The sequence below is a fragment of the Caloenas nicobarica genome, chromosome 2, assembly GCF_036013445.1.
Source record: "Caloenas nicobarica isolate bCalNic1 chromosome 2, bCalNic1.hap1, whole genome shotgun sequence".
NCBI lineage: Eukaryota > Metazoa > Chordata > Aves > Columbiformes > Columbidae > Caloenas > Caloenas nicobarica.
In genome coordinates this window covers 106,301,372-106,321,486 of record NC_088246.1, presented here as the reverse complement: position 1 = coordinate 106,321,486, position 20,115 = coordinate 106,301,372, and the positions used below count along the sequence as shown (strand labels likewise).

At 37.3% G+C, this 20,115-nt stretch overlaps 1 protein-coding gene across 1 annotated transcript in view; it reads left to right on the top strand.

Annotated features, from left to right (window-relative positions):
- Positions 1-20,115, top strand: part of DOK6 (docking protein 6) — a 248,098-nt gene that overhangs the window by 101,503 nt on the left and 126,480 nt on the right. Inside the window, exon 2 of the mRNA XM_065629299.1 lies at positions 4,292-4,399. Coding sequence (XP_065485371.1) covers positions 4,292-4,399 — 108 coding nt within the window. The remainder of the gene's footprint in view (positions 1-4,291; positions 4,400-20,115) is intronic.

The following is a 20,115-nucleotide window of genomic DNA, read 5'->3' as shown; positions in this document are numbered from 1 at the left end:
GCCAATGGATTTCTTGTAATATGTCTTTTAATAGATTTATTATGAACAAGCATGGCAGAAATAAAACAGAAATGTATTATATAAGCATGAAGAATAATGATCCATTCAGACGCCAAACTTTTGTGTATATTAGTCAAAAATATTTAAAAATATGAACATGCTGGATAGGTGACCCAAGAGGTGAGTTAAGCAGCAGCAGAAGTAGGAAAATAAGATTACACCGAGATTTTCACTATGAGTTGATCTGTTATAGCATTTCAAGTAAAATATAATAAAGGGATCTCTAAAGATTAATAGAAATGGAGCAACACTGGAAGTTGAATTTCTGACTGCAAAGATTTCAGAAATCATTTGGGCATGATAATGTTATATTGTTCCAGATCTGGTATCGTTTTCTGTCGCTAATGAGATGAGTCTGTCCTTAGGAACAGAGACTACTCTCCCCTGAAAGTTTGTACATTGTAATGAAAATCATTCCCACATGAGATTGCAAACGGCAGCTGGATCAGTTCTCACTAGACCACGAGTGTACTGAGTTACTGCCGTCACTTACCGATTTATAGTTGCACAGGTAGTGGGATCTAGAGAAATATTTTTCTTCTGCCTTGCCCATCTTGTAAAACTGAGAGAAGGAGGAGTGTTGTTTAAAGCGGTTCTGCTATGCCATGGACTCAGCAGGTAATTTCAATAGAATCCTTCTCAGGTTTGTATTGAACAAGTTTTGGTCCTTCTAACTGATACTTTAATAAAAGGAAAACTAAACATAGCATGTACTTAATGCTATCTTTCTGAATTTCTCCAGAGAAAAGCAATGGCATTGGGTTAGACTTTGTGGTGTTTGCCACCAATACAAAATTTTTAAATCATATTTACTGAGCAGTGAGTGCTCATCCAAGATTGCTGTAAAACTGATTAAATGATCAAATATTTGGCAGTTCTTCAACTATGCATGGGTGAAAAACAGACACTTAAATCTCACAGGAAATACTAATTATTATGTAGACAACACCATGAGTGGTTCTGATTCTCTCTGTTGTTGAAGGACTGATGCTGATTTCTTTCACAATGGCTACCCCAATTATCTGAGGACTTTAGAAATCTTTCAGAAGTTTTGATTACAGTCAATGGCATTCTAAAGTAGGCCAGGGATAAAAGAGTATCTCACAGGCCGTGAATAATTGAGTAGGCTTCTGTATAACAATAAGGTGCCTTATGAAAGGCAAATGTTGGTTGCTGTGTGCTCAGATCTGCACCTATTTATTCATATTTGCAGGTAAATTCAGATGCTAATGCTTTTTCAAACACTGAAATACAAACTGTCTGTTGGTGTAATAAGGTAAAATATTGCTGAAATGCAGTGGAACTGTATATGGTTATACCATATTTTAAAATAGGTTAAAAAAAATAAAAACCAAATGCAAGGATGTACCTTGGTGTATATACACACACCATATCAGGAGCCCTCTTCAAACCATTCTGTTCTTCAGATCTCTCTTTTCCCTAAAGGTCTGGAAAAAAACAGATGTCAATAAATTGGAGCAGTAACAGTCTAAAGGTTAAAACTTATGGTTCCCTCCTCTTGCTGTTCAGTGTCATCCTTTAAAAGCAAGGGCTGTTCATTCCCGCAGTCTGTGTGCTGAAGACTTTAAATTCATCCCAGTGCTGAAATGTGGTAAAAGGCCTGATAAGGAGCATGCTTAAACATAACATCTCTCCCTCTTCCATGGATACTTTGAAGTGCCCACTTATAAGGGAGTCAAAGCCTCCCTCTTGAATTTTGTCACTTTAGCTGCAAAGCCTCAAACTTGTTTCCACACTGTCCCAGATTGATATCCAGTGAAAAAAGGCTGAAGTTGCCATTCAGGAGACTCTGCTCATTTGTCACTGAAGGAGTTGCTTTGGAGGACGTATCAGATGACCTTTTACCTGGAAAATGTTCTCATCCTTGCAGGGAGGAATCTGGCTCCTTGATTTTGCGTGTCGAGTTTTCCATTTATTAGGGATACTTCTGATGTACTGGATCTAACTGATAGTTTGCATTTACAACGAAATATGAATGTGCCATATATATTAAAAAACAAAACAAAACCACCAAAGAAAAAAAGACCAAAAAACCCTAACCTTCAAAAAACCTCTCAGTCAATTAGCACAAAGCTTCTGTTACCTTATCACCTACTCTCCAAAATTCAGGTCATCTGTAAAATGTGGATTCATTGGCTGTGCTAAAACCCACGGCCACTGATGACGGGACTTGTAGGTTGATCTGTTTTTCTGAAGAGAAGTCTTTTAGAACTGTAAACGATTAAGGGCAGATAATGAAAATAAGGAAATCAATAAAGGATTTAAATGAAGGCAATGGCTTTTACCTTAATAAGAAGACTTTCCTCAGAGGAAAAGAGATTAACTGAAAATACATGTAGACTAAAAAAAAACCCAGATCACTGAAGAGCCAACACTTTAATGAAATGAATAAATACGTCCTGTTTGGACAGGTGGTGCTGTTGCTTTTAGTAAGGTCAAAATAATTTGAATATCCTCTGTGTGTGGAGCTTTTCACACCATAACATTATGAAGAGTTAACTTGGGTTAATCAAGAGATAACTGGGGGAGCAGTGCTTCAGCTTTGGCAAAGTAAGTTGCAACAGTGCCAACATGTTATTTGTAGAAAGTACTGTCTAATAAAGATGGTTTACGATGTCCCACAGTGTAATGTCATTTTTTTTTCAGGAAATATGATATTGTTTTTGCTTTCCTCCAGGTTAGGTGAAATAATTTCTGAGATAGGAAGTGCAGTTGTACAGCTGCCACTTTATAACCTTAGTAGGAAAAAACTAATATGTGTATGCTTTGTAAGAAGTATATTTGCAGACGATTTCATTAAATGCCTTGTTTTCTTCCAAAAGCCTTCATAATTAAAGATATTGATACTGTAGTCCAATTGTCAGTTTATTAAAAGAAAACACTTATTTTGACTGATAACATTCATCTGAGATAATGGCAACAGGACAGTGTCAGTGCTATTACGTAAGAATGTGGTTGATTAATCTTAATTGTTTTAATGACACTATATTTGCTGCTTATATTCAGTTTAGACAGCAGCACATTGAAGGGAAAACTAATTATTTTAGCTCTCCCTGCTCGTATTTCCTTGATTTTTTTTATTTTTTAATTTTTTTTTGTAATAGGTGATGTATTTGATCCAGATTAAATAGTACGGTAAGGATACCGTTGTATCATTAAATTTTGTAGAATTCTTGAAGAAATAAGGCTCTTCACATATGGCCAGTGGAAACATTAACTAGTATTGGGGGATTTTGTTTGTTTTTCTGTGTATCCTTGAAATAATAACATAAAATTCTGTATGGTATAGTGTATAGAGCTATGCAAGTACTGAAAAGGAGAATGAAGTAAACTATTTCCATAGATTATAAAACTAGTTTAATATCTAATCCTTTTCTTGCATAATATAGTCTAGAGGATTAGCCTTAATCAGCTTCTGTTTGAAGTGTGTTCTCATCTGATAATTCAATCCTGATTTTAAACTTCTGGTTATGGCAATACCATCAGAATGTTTGAAAATCAGTCTAATACAGTACCCTCATTGCTTAAAAATGCATTTTAGGCTAAGTCGAGTAATCTAGTGTTTTTCTCATTAAAAAGAGAGGAGTTTGGGGTTTTTTTATGCTTTCTGGAGGATTTTATTTTTCACAACATGTTCCCAAACTTTAATAATCTGCATAGTTTTTCCCTAGAAACTTTGTCATTGAACTAAGTGAGAGAACCAGATGTTGTTGAACAGTAATGGTCACATTGGTGCTTATTTCAACCTTGTGTTTTCTGTGCATACAAGCTTACACTAGCTGCTGATCACTGTATTGTGTTAAAACCCGCAATGAATGTTTCTCGATGGTATTGATACTCTCAGATATAGAGTAGAAATGTGAAAGCTAGAAATACATAAAGTGATTTCTGAATGTACTTCCTCTAATGATAGCTTTGTAATTCTTTTCATATTGAAAGTTCGTGGATTTACTTTCATCTCAGGAACTGTCAAATTTGGCATGCATGAAAGAAATTGAATCAAAAAAATCTACAAACGACTGACAATCAATACGTATAAATAGACAGACTGGGATTGTGTAGAAATAATTGATGCTTTCAAAATTTTCCAGACGTTTAAAATAAAATATTGACATTTTAAAATTTCTTCCTAAGTTATGTAGCTGAACGCATTTGTGATACTGTCTACCTTCAAAGAAAAGCTAATATAAACCCTTTATTTTGTTTGCAGATTTTCAGGCGTTGTTGGTTGGTTTTCAAGAAGGCTTCCAGTAAAGGACCCAGGAGACTAGAAAAATTTCCAGATGAGAAGGCAGCATATTTCAGGAACTTTCACAAGGTAAGTCATGCCTTTCTTGTGAACTGAATCATTGCCTGTTTAGCACTCTTCCTGGGGAAGGATGTTTTCTTTGTGTGTCTAGTTTGCAAACAATAAAGTGAGATCGGGTTCAAAACCTAATCTGGACACTGAACTCACAGTAAAGCCTCGGTAAATCTTAGTGATGCAGGTGAGATATGCCACTGTTTTTTCCAGATGAGCACAAAACTCCCAATGTGTGTCAAGTAACAGACTGATGTTTTTATCTTTAAACATTCGTATTTTAGAAATGTGTAAAATTGGCTGCTTACTCACACGTTTAACCATTAGTTCTTAACTAGTATTGAACAAATTCTGAAAACGCTTGGTGCCTCGGCTGTAGTGGTGACACTGGTTGTCAAGATTTACAAGTGCTGTCAACAACAAGGATTTTTAAGGGTAAAAATTCAGGATTCACTGAATGAGAGTTTCCCTGCTTTCTCTGTCACTTTCACTTCTGTGATGGAAAACAAGATATTCAAGCACAAGTTTTTCATTCTGTCTTGTAAGCTACTGTTATCAGCTCCCCAAGTCAGTCAGTAGACTTCAAGTTAGCTAATCCTAAAATAGGGCAGGGCTCTGTGCTTGTACTCATGTCTTCTATCCAACCATGTTTAGCTTTATGTCATATCAGAGTTAGATATTACATTAAAACTTGCAAGTTGAAACAAAAAAGATGGCTTAGCCAAGGTCACGTGGCAAGCAGTGAAAGAGTGTGGATATAAGCCTAGATCTCTTGAAGGCAGCTCTAATGCTTTTTATCATAAAACTACAAATTGGCCTTTAAGTTCCAGTAACCTCTTGGAATCTTTAAAGGAAAAATGTATATATAATAAATAGCATGTAATTATCATATGAATATTTTCTAAGAAAAAGAGACACAGTAATTCCATATTGCCAGAAATCCAATTTCTGATCCTATGTTGATATTCAGGTTTAGGACTGAAGTGTACTAAACTGTTGGCACCTTCAGTGATGTACCACATGGCAATGTTTGCTCCCATGTGTAGAAGTGCCACATCAAGTAAAAGTGATTCTTCTCTTCCACGTAAATTTCAAAAAACCTTTACTTTCAAAATGTAGCTTAATGATGGGTCTTTAAAAGGATTAATTGGATGGTTCGAGCTGATAGCTGGGTTGGGTTGACCCTGGCTGGATGCCAGGTGCCCACAAAGCCACTCTCTCATTTCCCTCCTCAGCTGGACAGGGGAGAGAAAATATAACAAAATATAACAAAAGGCTCATGGTTTGAGATAAAGACAGGGAGAGATCACTCACCTATTACTGTCACAGGCAAAACAGACTCAACATGGGGAAATGTATATAATTTATTACCAATCAAATCGGAGTAGGATATTGAGACATAAAACCAAATCTTAGAAACACCTTTTTCTCACCCCTCCCTTCTTCCTGCACTCAACTTTACTCATAATTTTCTCTTCCTCCTCCCCTTCTCAGGAGCAGGTCTCCTCAGAGTCTTTCCCTGTTCCAGTGTGGGCTCCCTCCCACAGGAGACAATTCTCCACAAACTTGTCCTACATGAGTCCTTCCCACAGGCTCCTGTTCTTCTTCAGCTGTCCCAGTGTGGATCCTTTCCATTGAGTGCAGTCCTTCAGGAACAGAGTGCTCCAGTGTGAGTCCCCCACAGGGTCACAAGTCCTGCCAGCAAACCTGCTCCAGCCTGGGCTTCTCTCTCCATGGGTCACAGGTCCTGCCAGGAGCCTGGAACAACATGAGCTTCCCACAGGGTCACAGTGTCCTTCGGGAACATCTACCTGCTCTGGCATGGGGTCCTCCATGGGCTGCAGGTGGAGATCTGCTCCACCATGGTCCTCCATGGGCTGCAGGGGGAGAACCTGCCTCACCATGGTCTGTACCACAAACTGCAGGGAAATCTCTGCTCTGGTACCTGGAGTACCTCCTCCTCCTTCTTCAGTGACCTTAGTGTCTGTAGGGACATTTCTCTCACATGTTCTCACTCTTCTCTCCAACTGCATTTGCTGTTTCACAGGTTTTTTCCCCCCACTTCTTAAATAAGTTATCACGGAAGTACTACCACTGTTACCAATTGGCTCATCCTTGGCTAGTGGTGAGTCTGTCTTGGAGCTCTATCAAACACAGGAGAAGCTTCTAGCAGCTTCTCACAGAAGACACTCCTGCAGCACCCCAGCTACCAAAACCTTGCCATACATACTAAATACATTCTACCCCTTGCCTTTGTGAATCACATATTTAAGAATTATCATTAAAATCCACATTCATCAAACAATCTTCACAAACTTCACCCACAACAAGTAAAATAGAATTTCTTATGCTAAAATCAAAATAAGATCATCACAACACCAAACGGAAGTGGACAATTTACACACAATCTACCCCTCGTCCCTTCACCACAGTTACAATTGAAATTCCCTATAATCATGATCATTCTGCTCTTTGTTTTCTAGATGTATTGAGCCCATGTTTTGCCCGTTATCTCTCCCATTTACTGTCCTTACCTGGAATTCCTCATGCCCCATGTTGGGCTCCAGAAAGGACTGTGGTGGGTTGAGCTTTGCTGGATGCCAGGTGCCCACCAAGCCACTCTATCACTTCCCTCCTCAGCAGCATAGGGCAGGGGGAGAAAATAAGATGGGAAAAACTCATGGGTCAAGGTAAAGCCAGTTTAGTAAAGCAAAGGTAAAGGTCACATGCGGAAGCAAAGGAAAACAAAAGATTTATTCTCTCCTCCCCATCAGCAGGTGATGTCCAGCCACTCCCCAGGAGGTAGGGCTTTAGTATGCAAGACAAACATCATAATAATGAATGACCATCCTCATTCTCGTTTCACTTGGCTTTTATTTCTGAGCAGATGTCATATGGTATGGAATATCCCTTTGGTCAGCTTGGGTCAGCTGTCTTGGCTGTGTCCCCTCCCAATATCTTGCCCATCCTCAGCCTACAGGTGAGGGAGAATGTCAGAGAGACAGCCTTGCTGCCGTACAAGCACTGCTCAGCAGTAGCCATAGAAAACACTAGTGTGTTGTCAATACCCTTCTAGTTACCAATACAAAGCATAGCACTATGAGGGCTACTATGGGGAAAATTAGCTCCATCTTAGCCAGGTCCAATGCAGTAGCTGTAGTGATGGCTGCAATGCCAAGGAGATCCATTATCTGTGAAGTCTATATGGATTAGCAACAGGGCAGAAGGATGAATGTGTGGGCATTGGGGGGAGCTTTTGTGGTGTTGGGTTTGGGGGTTTTTTTAATTGTTTTTTTGAGTATGTTATTGCCTATAGCATACTTCATGTGCAAAAGGACTCAAAAGCACTTTATATGTTGCTTCTCAACTGTTGTCTTTACAGAAAAATAATGTGAAATGTAAGAAGAGTTTGAGAGGCTAAAAAAATAACATAGATACGGATGCAGCTATATGTTGCAGCATTGATAGAAGCATGGCCCTTTGCATGTAACATGAGCAAATTGAAGGAGGGTTTTGTTCTTTTTCAGCCCTTTTGTTCATCTTATTCCACTCTGTGGGGGCAGAGAGGGGGAAGAAAAAGAAATGGATACCCTCTCCTATTTAAAAGGATACAGGGTTTCTGACTGTAGAGAAAAAAGAATTGTATCCATTCACTTGGATTATACCCATTTTTCAAATAAAGTCATCAGATCATTTCTAAAATTATATTATCAGAAAATAGAAATTCTGAATCTTATTCTCAGGCTTGATTTTTTTTTAAAGGATATTTTATTATTTGACAATGATTATTCTCCTCAATTGCCTCCATTCTGATAAATGAAACAGTGCTGAAGTGTAGATGTTCATGAGTTTTGAATAGTTATCAAGTGTGACTATTGAGGGAACAGTGCAGGTTGTTATCAGAGCAAATATAGGTATTTGGTTGCTGATATTGGATCAAAATATCCTGATTCTCTTTCTTTCTAGAGTTGTTTTATTGCTTTGTTATATTTTGAAGTAGTTCAAAACACGTTTATTGCTATTCAGTGCAATCTGGAAATGAAAACTGTTTGAAATTCCATGTTTCTTTATTCATTCACAAAATATGAGGAGAGCATCTGGTATGCAAAGTTGAAGGGTAACTCTGAACTCTAAGAGTAAAATAAAAAAAAATGATTAAATATTTAAGAAATGAGACCTGGTGTTTTTTAAGGAAGTTTAAAATATAAGTTGCAAGCCTGACTCCTTATGAAAGGACAGCATACTTGAAAGGGTGAAAGCCTCTGATCACACACTAATATTCATATAAGAATAAGTACATCAACCCCGAGATCCTTATTCCTGTACAATCTCTTTATAGCAAGTAGAAGAAAGGGATGGTGCAGAGGGGGACTCAGAACATACTGGGATTCGCTTGGAACTCATGTCTTTCAGACCTTCAGATTGGTCTAAGTTACCCTGGGAGAAGATCTAGGAGTAGCACATCACCTTACCAGATTGTACTGTACAGGTTTTCTAGCTTTCTTATGTAGAGTTACAGGAAAAAATTTTACCTCTCAAGTGGAAACATAACAGCAATTAATACCTTAGATTTATCTGCATTCACATTAGTATTCAGGATCACAAACAGTACCTCAGTATAAGTAACTCATCAAGGTCTCCACTTTTCCATGTTTGAGCTTGAAACGTAGCTCAAATCAAATTCCTCTTTAAAGCACTTTACCTAGATGGCTATATATCTTCTATACTTAATGGGGTTAAAAAAAAAAAAAAAAAAAAAGCAAAAAAAAAAAGCAGGACTGGTGGCGCAAAGCTACAAGAGTTAAAAATAGTAATGAAAAAATAAGCTGTCCTCTTTAGAAAATTGACTTTCCCCGCCCTGCTGCTCCCTAGTATCCAGACAATATGTGTCTTTATTTGTTATTCTGCAAATTCTCTAATGCTGGTGTGCATTGCTTTGGCGTTTTTTTTCCAGTAATTTTCTTATTACAAATAACAGTAATGGCATTAGTCCTTATAGGTAAGTGCCTCCTGACAGTAACAGTGAATATTACATTCATTAGTTGAAACATGACCTCATCTGTTCATTCCAGTTTCTGGTATCAAATGAAAACTTCTCATTACTGTAAATTTAGATCATTACACTCTTGCTCAGGTAAGTTATAGCTTAGCTGTACTGTTTTCCCTTGAACATTCATTGCAGAGGTTGTGCAGAACAGCTGTGTTTACTTCCATCGCTCTCTTCAAAGAGGACATAAAGTGGAAATAGCTCTACACCCATCCCCAGGGGTGGACATGTTCTTGGGAGATGTTCCTACACTATCAGAAAGGGCCAAAAACAGACACCACAGCTTCACCAGCTTAAAAGAGGGCACGAATAACAAAGCTTTCTCATTTTTGTAAAAGAACATAAAAAGGGTGTAAAAAGTGAAATTCTTTCAGGCTTTGAAGGCGTGCTGATCAGACACAGTACCAGTGCCTGTTACCCATTAGGAGGGGCTTGCAGGAACATCACAGGAAGTGAAGATGGCTAAGTAGCAACATGAAGGTTACTACAGATGAGACATCAAACCTCAAAACCTGAAATGTATTCAAGTAAACCTGAAAGCATTTCACAGTTGGCCAATTAATTGTTAAAGCAGAATTAGAAAGAGCAAAGCAGAGCTTGAAGAGCAACCACCCAGAAGAGTTAAGACTGGTTGTATGTACAGATTCTGACCCATCAGGAGCAAAAGTCTTGCCAAAGACCTTATGCATCCAAATGACAGAGTATAAAGGAAATGTGCAGGAAAGAGAGTAGAAATGAACACATTTGCATTGGGGTTTACTGTAGAGGAAACTGGCATGCTTTGGTGTGCAAGGGAGGATCCTGCAGAGATGTCTCTGTGTCATAAATGCGATCATAGATACTTCAAGCCCAGCTACACAGAAAGGTCACTAGCAAAGTATGGAGAACATATTCACTCAAGAGCCCAAATGGAACTTAAGGATAACATAGCTGAATTACTAATGGTAGTCCGTAAACTCCAAAATGGGAAGCAACAGATGTGAATCCTTCCATTCCTTGTACATCTCCAGTTCCATGAGTGCATGCTTCTCTTTTACTAGTAAAGTTAATAACCTTCACATGAACTGAACGTGGTGAGAGTTGAGTCTGTCCATAAAAAGATACAGCTGTCTTGGTGCAAGATAAGCTGGAATCTGTCAATGCTGGTGTGCTTCCCCTTCAAATAAATAAACAGGTGATGTCTGGCATAGAGTTCAGGATTTACTGATTTAATCCCCCCAATATGAGAGCTTGTTCTGTTGAGACTATGTCAACAACAGCTGTCTCTAAGGTTTTGAGTTTTAAGTTAACAAGATTAAAGTAGGAGAAGATCTTTAGATATTTTTTGTTATTTGTGTTTTCTGTTATTATGCTCAATTATAATGTGCTTTATGTAAATCTGCAAATGCAAAATACAATAAATTGTACAATATTTTAGCAATGACTTCTGATAGTCAAAAATATAAATGGAACAGATGGTCTCAATCACATTATATAATATATGTCCACAAAAATGAAAAATAATCAAGAAAAAGAATAGCAGTAACATTTAACTGTAATCTACTAAATTAAATTTGCGGTGAGGGCCACACAAAGGGAGCTGCATTACACTTTTTCTTTCACTGCTTGATTGTCCTGAAGAAACATGTGCAATGACAATACTAGTTTCAGAAAATGGTGATTTATGTAATGCTATCCCAGTGATTTATGGCAAGTTCTTACATCAACTACAGTGGTTTCTTGAACAGTTCTTGCCAATAAGATCTCCTGTGCATATGTGCACAAGAGCACACACCCAGAGTTTCTGTGGTGCATTCGTAGTTCTGTTTTGTAAGAGGAAAGAGGGGACAGGTTCTTTTTCTGTTTAAAAACTCAGTATGCAGGAACAATAAGTTATTTATTTTTCTACAGCACAGTTGCCACTCTCTAATTGACATGGCCTTAAACCATATGGTGGTTACTCACTTCAAAATATTTCAGGATAAATTAATTCCTGATAAGTTTGAAAAACATTACATTTTGCCACAATCATCTATGTGCTAGCCCATACTATTCTCAAATGTAATTACAACTCTAAAATGGAAAATAAAAATATTTACCTATGATAGCATTATCATAATCCTTATAAGAATCTGATTGTTTCCACTTACTCAGTTACCTTTGGGTTGTGGGGTTTTTTTTCTCAGTGTTCTCTGGCCACTGCCAGGTTGCCTAAATAAAGATCCGCATTGCTAAAGAAATGTGAACTAGCCTAGCGTTTATTCTACTGTAGTCCAAGAGTCCTACTTTATTGTGGAGTATTTCAGCTTCTTGTGTTGCTCGTGTTCACTACAAATGAGAAGTTACGCAAGTCTCCTTATGGACCTTTACAATCTGGGATACTACTATTATTGGTCATGATATTGCACTGCTTCCCAGATATAAAGACATTCTCAAAAGGAAGTTGGATAAACATCTATCAAAATGCAACTGTTAGGCTTGAGTTCTTGTGCTTTTTGTGATAAAACACTTCATTTGCATCCAGATTTTAATATTATTTGAATTCCCATTCTTTGCCTTTTTCTTTTTTTTTGTATGTTTATGCTTTCTGTTTTTCAAAATCTCGAATTCAAACTTGTCTGGGTTTGCTATGTTGACAGCTTTCACTGTTTGTTAATTGATCCATATTTTCTTAATAAGTCTTTATTTTCCCATCTGGGAATTCACTCAAAAAATCATATTAAATTAAAGCTAAAAATGAATACCTTATGAAGATCTGCTTACCTGCACAGATAATGGATTTTCACTTTGAGAACAATCCCAAATTTAGACCATTGTATCCTTTCCCTCTTCTCCCCTTATCCTTGTTCTTTAAAGGTGTGTTTCTATTTTATTGACAAGGAGTTCATTCAGAAAATTTCAGAACAGTCATCTCAATGTAGAGTTTTCTTAGGATCCCTGTGGATGTGTGTGTGTGTGACTATGTTTGTTTTGAAAAATATTTTGCAAATATTCATCTGCAAAGAACTGAGAATGTAATTTTTTTTTCAAGTCTTTGCTCTTTGAGGTTGAAAGAAGTGCCCAAATGTACTTTGTGTGGTTTTAACACCCTTATTTTGCTGAGTCTTCCAAAGCAGAGAACACTAAATTTTCCTGAAAACTATATCATTATTTTTCCCCATTCTGACATGTAATTCTCTTCAAATATTTGTTCACAGAACTTTCAAGTAATATCTTGTCTTCTAGCAAAATCATCTGGTTGGTAGGGGAAGGTTACAAAGGACATTACTTTCATGGGCAGCTATTACTCGGCTGATGAGATTAAAATGAACCCTATTTAAATGAATAACTGTTAGTAAAATTGCTCAGTTCTGTACACCAAACAAAAAGATTTGAAATAATTATCAGATCCTTCTTAAAATATAGAAGTATCTGAACAGCATAATTGTGCAAAGCAAGCATTCTATGAACCAAAAAGCAAATAGCAGGAATAATTTGAGCTGTGCTGGTAATAAAGCTGTTAATAGAGTCTGAGCATATCAAAGGGCAGCATGCAAACTAATAAAACAAAATCTTTTTCAACAAAGATTGTATTAAGGCAACAACATCTTCTTTCCTTAACAGTGTAATGAAGAAATCTATAAGCTGAGTGTGCTGACAGGACTTGAGCTCCTACAAGCATGGACCTAAAATGCTTTAGTGACCTTATGGGTCTCTTCCTGTGTAGGTCTCTATTCATCCTTCTAAACCTTGAAGGCACAGAGTATTAATTAGAAGTGTCAATTCACAGGATGAATAAAGAAGTTATGTCAATGGGTGGCTTTGAATTCCTCAGCAGTGGCATCAGTGGCTGAATCTAAGTATCAAGGAGGGAATAAATGGTGGGAAAAGTAAAGATAATATCTCAGTCTCTACTGGTAACACAAAGCGACTCCCAGACATGTTAGTGGTGGTTCTTATATGAAGATCCATGTACACTTATTACAGTAAATTCATAGTAGTACTTGAGTGTGTGCACAGTTTTGCAGCAAAAAGGATACTCTACTCTTAAAAAACAGCTGTCTAAATAGGACCCTGTATTCTCATTATATTAAATGATAGAGCAAGCTGGAAGATTGAACTTTTTACTGTAAAAATATTATTGGATGGGGAGGAATTTTTAGACATTTCAGTAGGATGGGGAAAAAAAAAAAAAAAAAAGGAAAATAATTTTATAATGTAAAACTTCCAAAATGTCATTGATCCATAGAACAATTCAACTTGAAAGTGACCCCTGGTGTCCATCTAGTTCAATCTCCTGCTCAAAGCAACATCAGTCAGATCATGTTGCTCATGGCCATGTCTAGCTGGGTTTTGAATTTCTTCAGGATGGATGCCCCATGAACTCTACAAAGCTAAACATGAAGGCCTGCACCTGAGACCTAATAACCAAAGCAGCAAAAGAGGCTAGGGACTGAGTGGCTGAAGGGCATCTCTGCTTGAAAGGGCCAGAAGATCCTCCTGGGCAGCAAGCTAAGCCTGAACCAGGCATGTGCCCTGGCAGCGATGAAGGCAACCGTGTCCTGGGCTGCCTCAGCAGGAGTATGGGCAGCAGACTGAGGACTATAAACTAGGAAGGCTCCTCCCTTCTGAGTGCTTGTTAAGCCATACCTGGAATATTGTGTCTAGTTTTTGTCCCGTCACTCCCCTATTCAAGAGAGACACTGAAAAAACTGAGAGGGTCCAGCAGTGAGCCAGTGAGGAAGTTGAAGGTTGGAGAACCTGATGTATGAGGAAAGGTTGAAGAAACTGGGTCTACACTGCTGAAGAGAGACCTCTAATCACAGCCTTCCATTTTTGATGAGGTGGCTGAGGTAAGAAATGGAGGTGCTCTCTTCTAGAGGATGCAGAGGGAAAGGACAAGAGGCAACGGCAAAGATTGCTTCAGGGTAAATTCCCTGGCTATAAGGAGAAATAAAAAATAGCCATGGGAACAACTAAATATCAGAGCAGGCTGACCAGAGAGGTCAGTATTTCCTCACTGGAAATCTTGAAGACCTAGCTTGGCATGGCCCTGTGTAACGTAATCTAAGACCCTGTTTTCAAGGTTGGACCAGATGTTCCCCAGCATCCCTTCCAACCTAGACTTTTTTGTGAACTATGAAGAATGTGTCATTAAAGTCACTACAAGCTCTTGATATATCTCTATGCTGCATGTGTTGTGACAAATGCGTCCTGCCCTCTCCTGCATATATTTCAGTTATTTCTAGTGTTGGAAAAAATATACTTATCTTCCTAGTGTCTCTCTCTGCCCACAGATGTGAGGCAGTGAGGAAGGGGGGCACAGATGGGGCAGAGCTTGACTGACATCCAGACTGATCAATAAGAGTATTCCATGCCATTAACGTCATGCTTCATATTTAGAAGAATCGGAATCTTCTTGTCTCACTTTCTCTCTCCCTTCTTTGCCTTCTTCACTCTTTATGTTGGAGCTGGGAGAGATCTGTTCAGGACCTTTAGATCGGCCTTTGCCTTCCTGCCGTTTCGCAGAGGCCTTGGGGCCTTTTTTGCCTTTTTGCCTTTTTTCTCTCTCCAGGATTGGCTGTTCAGGACCAGGTGCTGCTTCCTGGGACTGGCTGCTTGATGTGGACGAAGTTCATGAGGAATTGCATTGACCATCTTCTATTTTCTATTCTATTTCTATTTTTTATATATATTTACTAGTAGTGTATTAGTATTTTGTTATTTTATTAAACTGTTTATCTCAATCCAAGTTTCTCCCTTCCCTTTCGATTCTCTCCTCTATGTGGGGGATGAGTGAGCAGCTATCGTGGTTGTATTGCTAGCTCAGGTTAAACCACAAGAGATACAAACCAGCTGAGTTCTGCTGTGGAGATTTGCACTAAACTCCCCTTTTTAATGCAAATGTTGAAAAGCTGAATCTTGGATATATCAAATTCAGATTGAAAGTTTAAAGGACATATTTTTGACTTTCATTTGTTTTCACCATACAGTTTCTTTGTTCCTTCCCTGTCAATATAATCCACACCTCTCAGAAGTGAGGAAGGTGTGAAAGGAAATTAATATTTGTGAAACCATCTGTGTGAAATATACATGTGTGATGACCATTATCAAAGAACTCTGAGAGAAATCAGGGTGTAACCAGTATACCATTAAGTCAGAAAAACAGTATGAAGTTATGAGAATCAAACAAAATTTATGAAGTCTCTATTTAACAGAATGCTACTTATCATTTATTGTGACCAAGGTGAAAAATAGTTGTGAAAAATCAAATATGATCATATAATTAAGACTATGTTTAGCATAATATAAATAGGAGGGGTGCCAATAAACATAAAGGTCCACTGCCATACAAACAGCAGGAAAATGGTGGACTAGACCTACAGAACTAGTAGTCAAAGTAATACTTAAGTCTTCCTTTACCAGTCTTCAATGCTTGACTCTGCATTTTTTTGTTTTCTTTTGTTTTTCCAATATTGTGTGTGTCTATTCTCACTATTCAAGTGTAGGAAGTAAGTATACTACGTAAATAATAATTCATTATGAAAGTTAAAGACCTAATTATCTAGCCTGCTGTTTATAACACTAGTAAAGAAATGTTATGTGAGAATTTTTTTTTTTTTGGGGTTAACACTTTCCCTTGAAGCTACTCTAAATTGTGTCTGCATTGCTGGAGGAATGTTTACCATTTTGATGTGGAAATGGGAAGAAGTGTTGTCTCTTGTGCAATAGCTTTAAAAGGAAGCAGAAAGGTACAAACATCATGTTATGGTGTACCAGGCAGGGCAGACAGGTTTGTCACTGTAATTTACTTTCTCTTAATAAAGGAAGATGAAATATAGTAAGTCTTATGAGTACTAAGTTTCATTTAAGGTTTTGATTTGCTTATGGTAAGGGAGGCTTTGCAACGTAAATAAAGAGCAATTTATTATGAAAATTGTTACAAAGCTAGTTTTTACTTCTTCGTAGAAGGAAATTTGAAATTCAAATCACTGGCTAATTAAGGTTATTAAAAATGCATTAGAGTTGAAAATGAAGCTGTATGTAATTGTCATAATAGATATTCAAAATTAATTTATCCGCAATGACAATTAAGCTAAAAGAATTTTCAAATTATCAGCTAACAAATTTCAGTTAATTTGTGAAGTAAATAAAGTGAAAACATTTCAAAAAGTTTGTCAAAAATTTAATACTATCTCTTTAAATAAAAAAAATCCTTAAAGAAGGGTGTTGTAGTTTAACCCCAGCCAGAAACTGAGCCCCACACAGCTGCTCACTCACTCCCTGCTGGTGGGATAGGGGAGAGAATCAGAAGAGTAAAAGTGAGAAAATTCATGGGTTGAGATAAAGACAGTTTAATAAATAAAGCAAAAGCTGCACACCCAAGCAGAGTAAAATAAGGAATTAATTCACTACTTTCCACCGGCAGGCAGGTGTTCAGCCATCTTCAGGAAAGCCAGGCTCCGTCACATGTAGTGGTTACTTGGGAAGACAAATGCCATCACTCCAAACCTCCACTCCTTCCTTCATCTTCCCCCATATTTATATGCTGAGCATGATGTCAAATGGTATGGAATATCCCTTTGGTCAGTTGGGGTCAGCTGTCCCAGCTGTGTCGTCTACCAGCTTCTTGTCTACTTGCTGTTGGGGTGGTATGAGAAGCAGAAAAGGCCTTAATTCTGTGTCAGCACTGCTCAGCAGTAACTAAAATTACAGTATTATCAACGCTGTTTCCAACACAAATCCAAAACACAGCCCAATACTAACTACTATGAAGAAAATTAACTCTATCCCAGCCAAAACCAGCACAAAGGGTTACATTCTTATTCAGAATCTTTCATTTTCTACTTTTTCAAATTAGTGCTCTCTATTGCTTTTTTTTTTCCCTCAGGTTCTCTCTATTGCATTTTTCTGTCTTTCACATTTTTCTCCTAAAAAATTCTGAATCACTTTGAGTGTATGTGTACAGACATGTATAGGCATGTGCTGAATTTAGGTTTTTCATCTAGTTGATATATTTTTCTGATGAGCATCAAGAATCTCATAAGTAATATGGTGTTATTAATACTTGCCTCAGAATATATGAAATGCCCCTTTTTCAAGAACAGCAGTAAAGTCCCAGTTTTGGTATTGTTGGACTGTGATGAGGGTTATTTTTTAAGACACTGAGAGACATTTACACCCTTTAAAAATCAATGGGGGTAAAGTTTTCTAAATAGTACTACATTTGTGGTGGATTTGCTTTTATTGTTTTAATCCTTTTCAAAAACAAAATTTATTCCAGTGGATATTTCTGTGGTTGTGCTTGTATATGCACATGCATGGGCTTGTACCATGTGCTGTTGTCCACAGCTGGCTCTGGGGCAGAGCCCCCAGCTGAGTCCTATGCTTGTGTGTGGCTTCCTCACCTTTGGAATCAAGTAAAAAGTGCCAGGAACGGGAAAAGCAAAGATGATTGTGTCACTTCTCCACTCCTGGCTAATATAATTTCTCTCTTTCTGAATATAGCTCTTGGTAGTTCAGTGGATACCCAGCATCTGAGAGGCCCTTAAAACCTGTGTCATGAGGTGCTTCACAACCATGACTTTCTTTTATCCCGTCTCAGTGGTACAATGGAAGTAAGCCAGCCTTTCTCGCCTAATTTTGACCCAAGGCTTCCCCATGCTTTCAAGATCTGGCCAAAGGGAGCTACAGCCTAAGTCAAAGGCTTTCACAGTTTGAAAAGGATAGGAAGAGGAGTTAAACCTTGGGCGCAGCCACTGGCATAATGTACATCACAGATGCAACCAAAATAATTTAGGTGCATTGAAAGCCTACAGTTACTTGTATCCTCTAAAACTCCTGACCCAGTTTGTTCATGCGGTGAGAGATTTCATAGTTAGGGTTATACCTAGCAGTTTAGCAGGAAGAATTATATACCCATCACATAACTGCATTCAGCAAAGTTACATTTTGTGAGCATGTCTTTGCTTGTGATTTGTTTTCAGATGTAGTCTGTGTTATATAAACACTTATTTTTACTTGAGCTTATCTAACAAGATAAGTTTGGAAATTATTACAGGTCAACTAATTTAAATAAACTGGGAGGAAAATTTAAATGGAAGTTTTGGAAAAGTACATTTCTCCTTTTCTTTTTACTTGAAGACCAATATATTCCTTTTAATTAAGCAATACCTTTGGGCCAAAACTAGAAAAGGTCTGGGCATAATCATGTACTTTGAGAATGTTAAAAGTGAAAACTATTAAATATGGAAAGAGTTTCTAACTGCCCAGTCTATTTTAGTAGCCTCATAAGGCTATTAAAATTCATATAATGATCTAATTCATTTACATGTTCATTGTGAAGTATTGTCTTATTACTCTACTTGGATAATTAAACTACAGTAATGAAATGCCCTATTTTGTTTCTGAGGCATAAGCACGGTGCTACTGTTTGCATACCTAGTAGCTCTAACAGGAAGTACGATACTGAAAAATATATATATTTTTTTTTACTGTAGCTGAAATTCGGAAAGATAATTGGGAAACCTATTTTATTTCAGTTGTGAATCATCTTTCCTGTGTGCTATCTCTCTAGTGTGGTGTTATTTTTCAAATGTGAACCTCAGGTTCAAATTAGAGTGTTCTTTTAGTATTAAGGCATTAGTTATTTTAAATTTTGTCAACACTCACTTTTACAGAAGGCTGGGTTTTTTTCTCCCTTTTTCTAATGCTATACTAGCACAGTAGTCTGATATTCAGTTTGCACATCAAAATGAAAGGTCAAGTTAGAAAACACATTTCAAAGGTTCTTTAGGATAGCGAGGAAATGGGATTGGAGAGAACTGGGATTTTTGTATTACAAGTGACTGTCTATAAAAATAGCCTTTGAAGTGTGAAAGTATTTTTTTTTCAGTATTAAAAATCTTAATTAAAATGTTTGTTAAGGAAAGAGGTACACATACACATGAACTGACCGGATTTTAACTATTGCTTTAAAACACCAGGCTACCAGCCAAAACCAGAATAATCCCAGTAGGCTGGTTGATTTTATGGATTAGGCAACAGTTCAATCCTGGCGGTATTTACAGCAGTGAAGTTTGAGAGAAAGTAAAGGAACTTGGCTTGGCAAAATCCCCACTACTTTGCCTGTTAAAGGTAGCTGGTATGACTTAATGTGCTCTTACTACCTTGGTAGATTTGGTTTATAGACACTGTGAAACAATATAGCAATTAAAGTGGAATAACAAAAGCTAATCAATAAGTTTGGTTCCCATCCTTATTTTTTTTTATTTCATTGAGGTAAAGTGAAGAGTTTGTAACTGCTTATGTGGTAAGAGGACAATTAGAACAAAGCATGAATATGGGTACCCAGGTGGTAGCCCATATGATGTCAGCAATACTGATATTTAGCAATACTTAGAAATAGTGAAGACATAGAGAAAAGAGAGAGTTGAGGTAAAGATTCAGGTTTTCTCTTTCTGTTACATTTATTTAAATTTTGAGATATTAAAATATAGTTATTTTATATTCAGTCTAAATTTACAGAATGTCGTCTACATTCTCCAAAAATGCTGAAAATTTTAAAATTTTTCATTTTTTTTTAAATCTCAATTTTATCTGGAGGGCAAGAAAAAATTATTCAGTATCCCTCTGCTATCAGACCTATGCATATTTCTTGTCATCAAACTTCACTTTCTTTCCCTGACTTGATTTATTTTTAACATATATATTCATTCTGCCTTTTTTT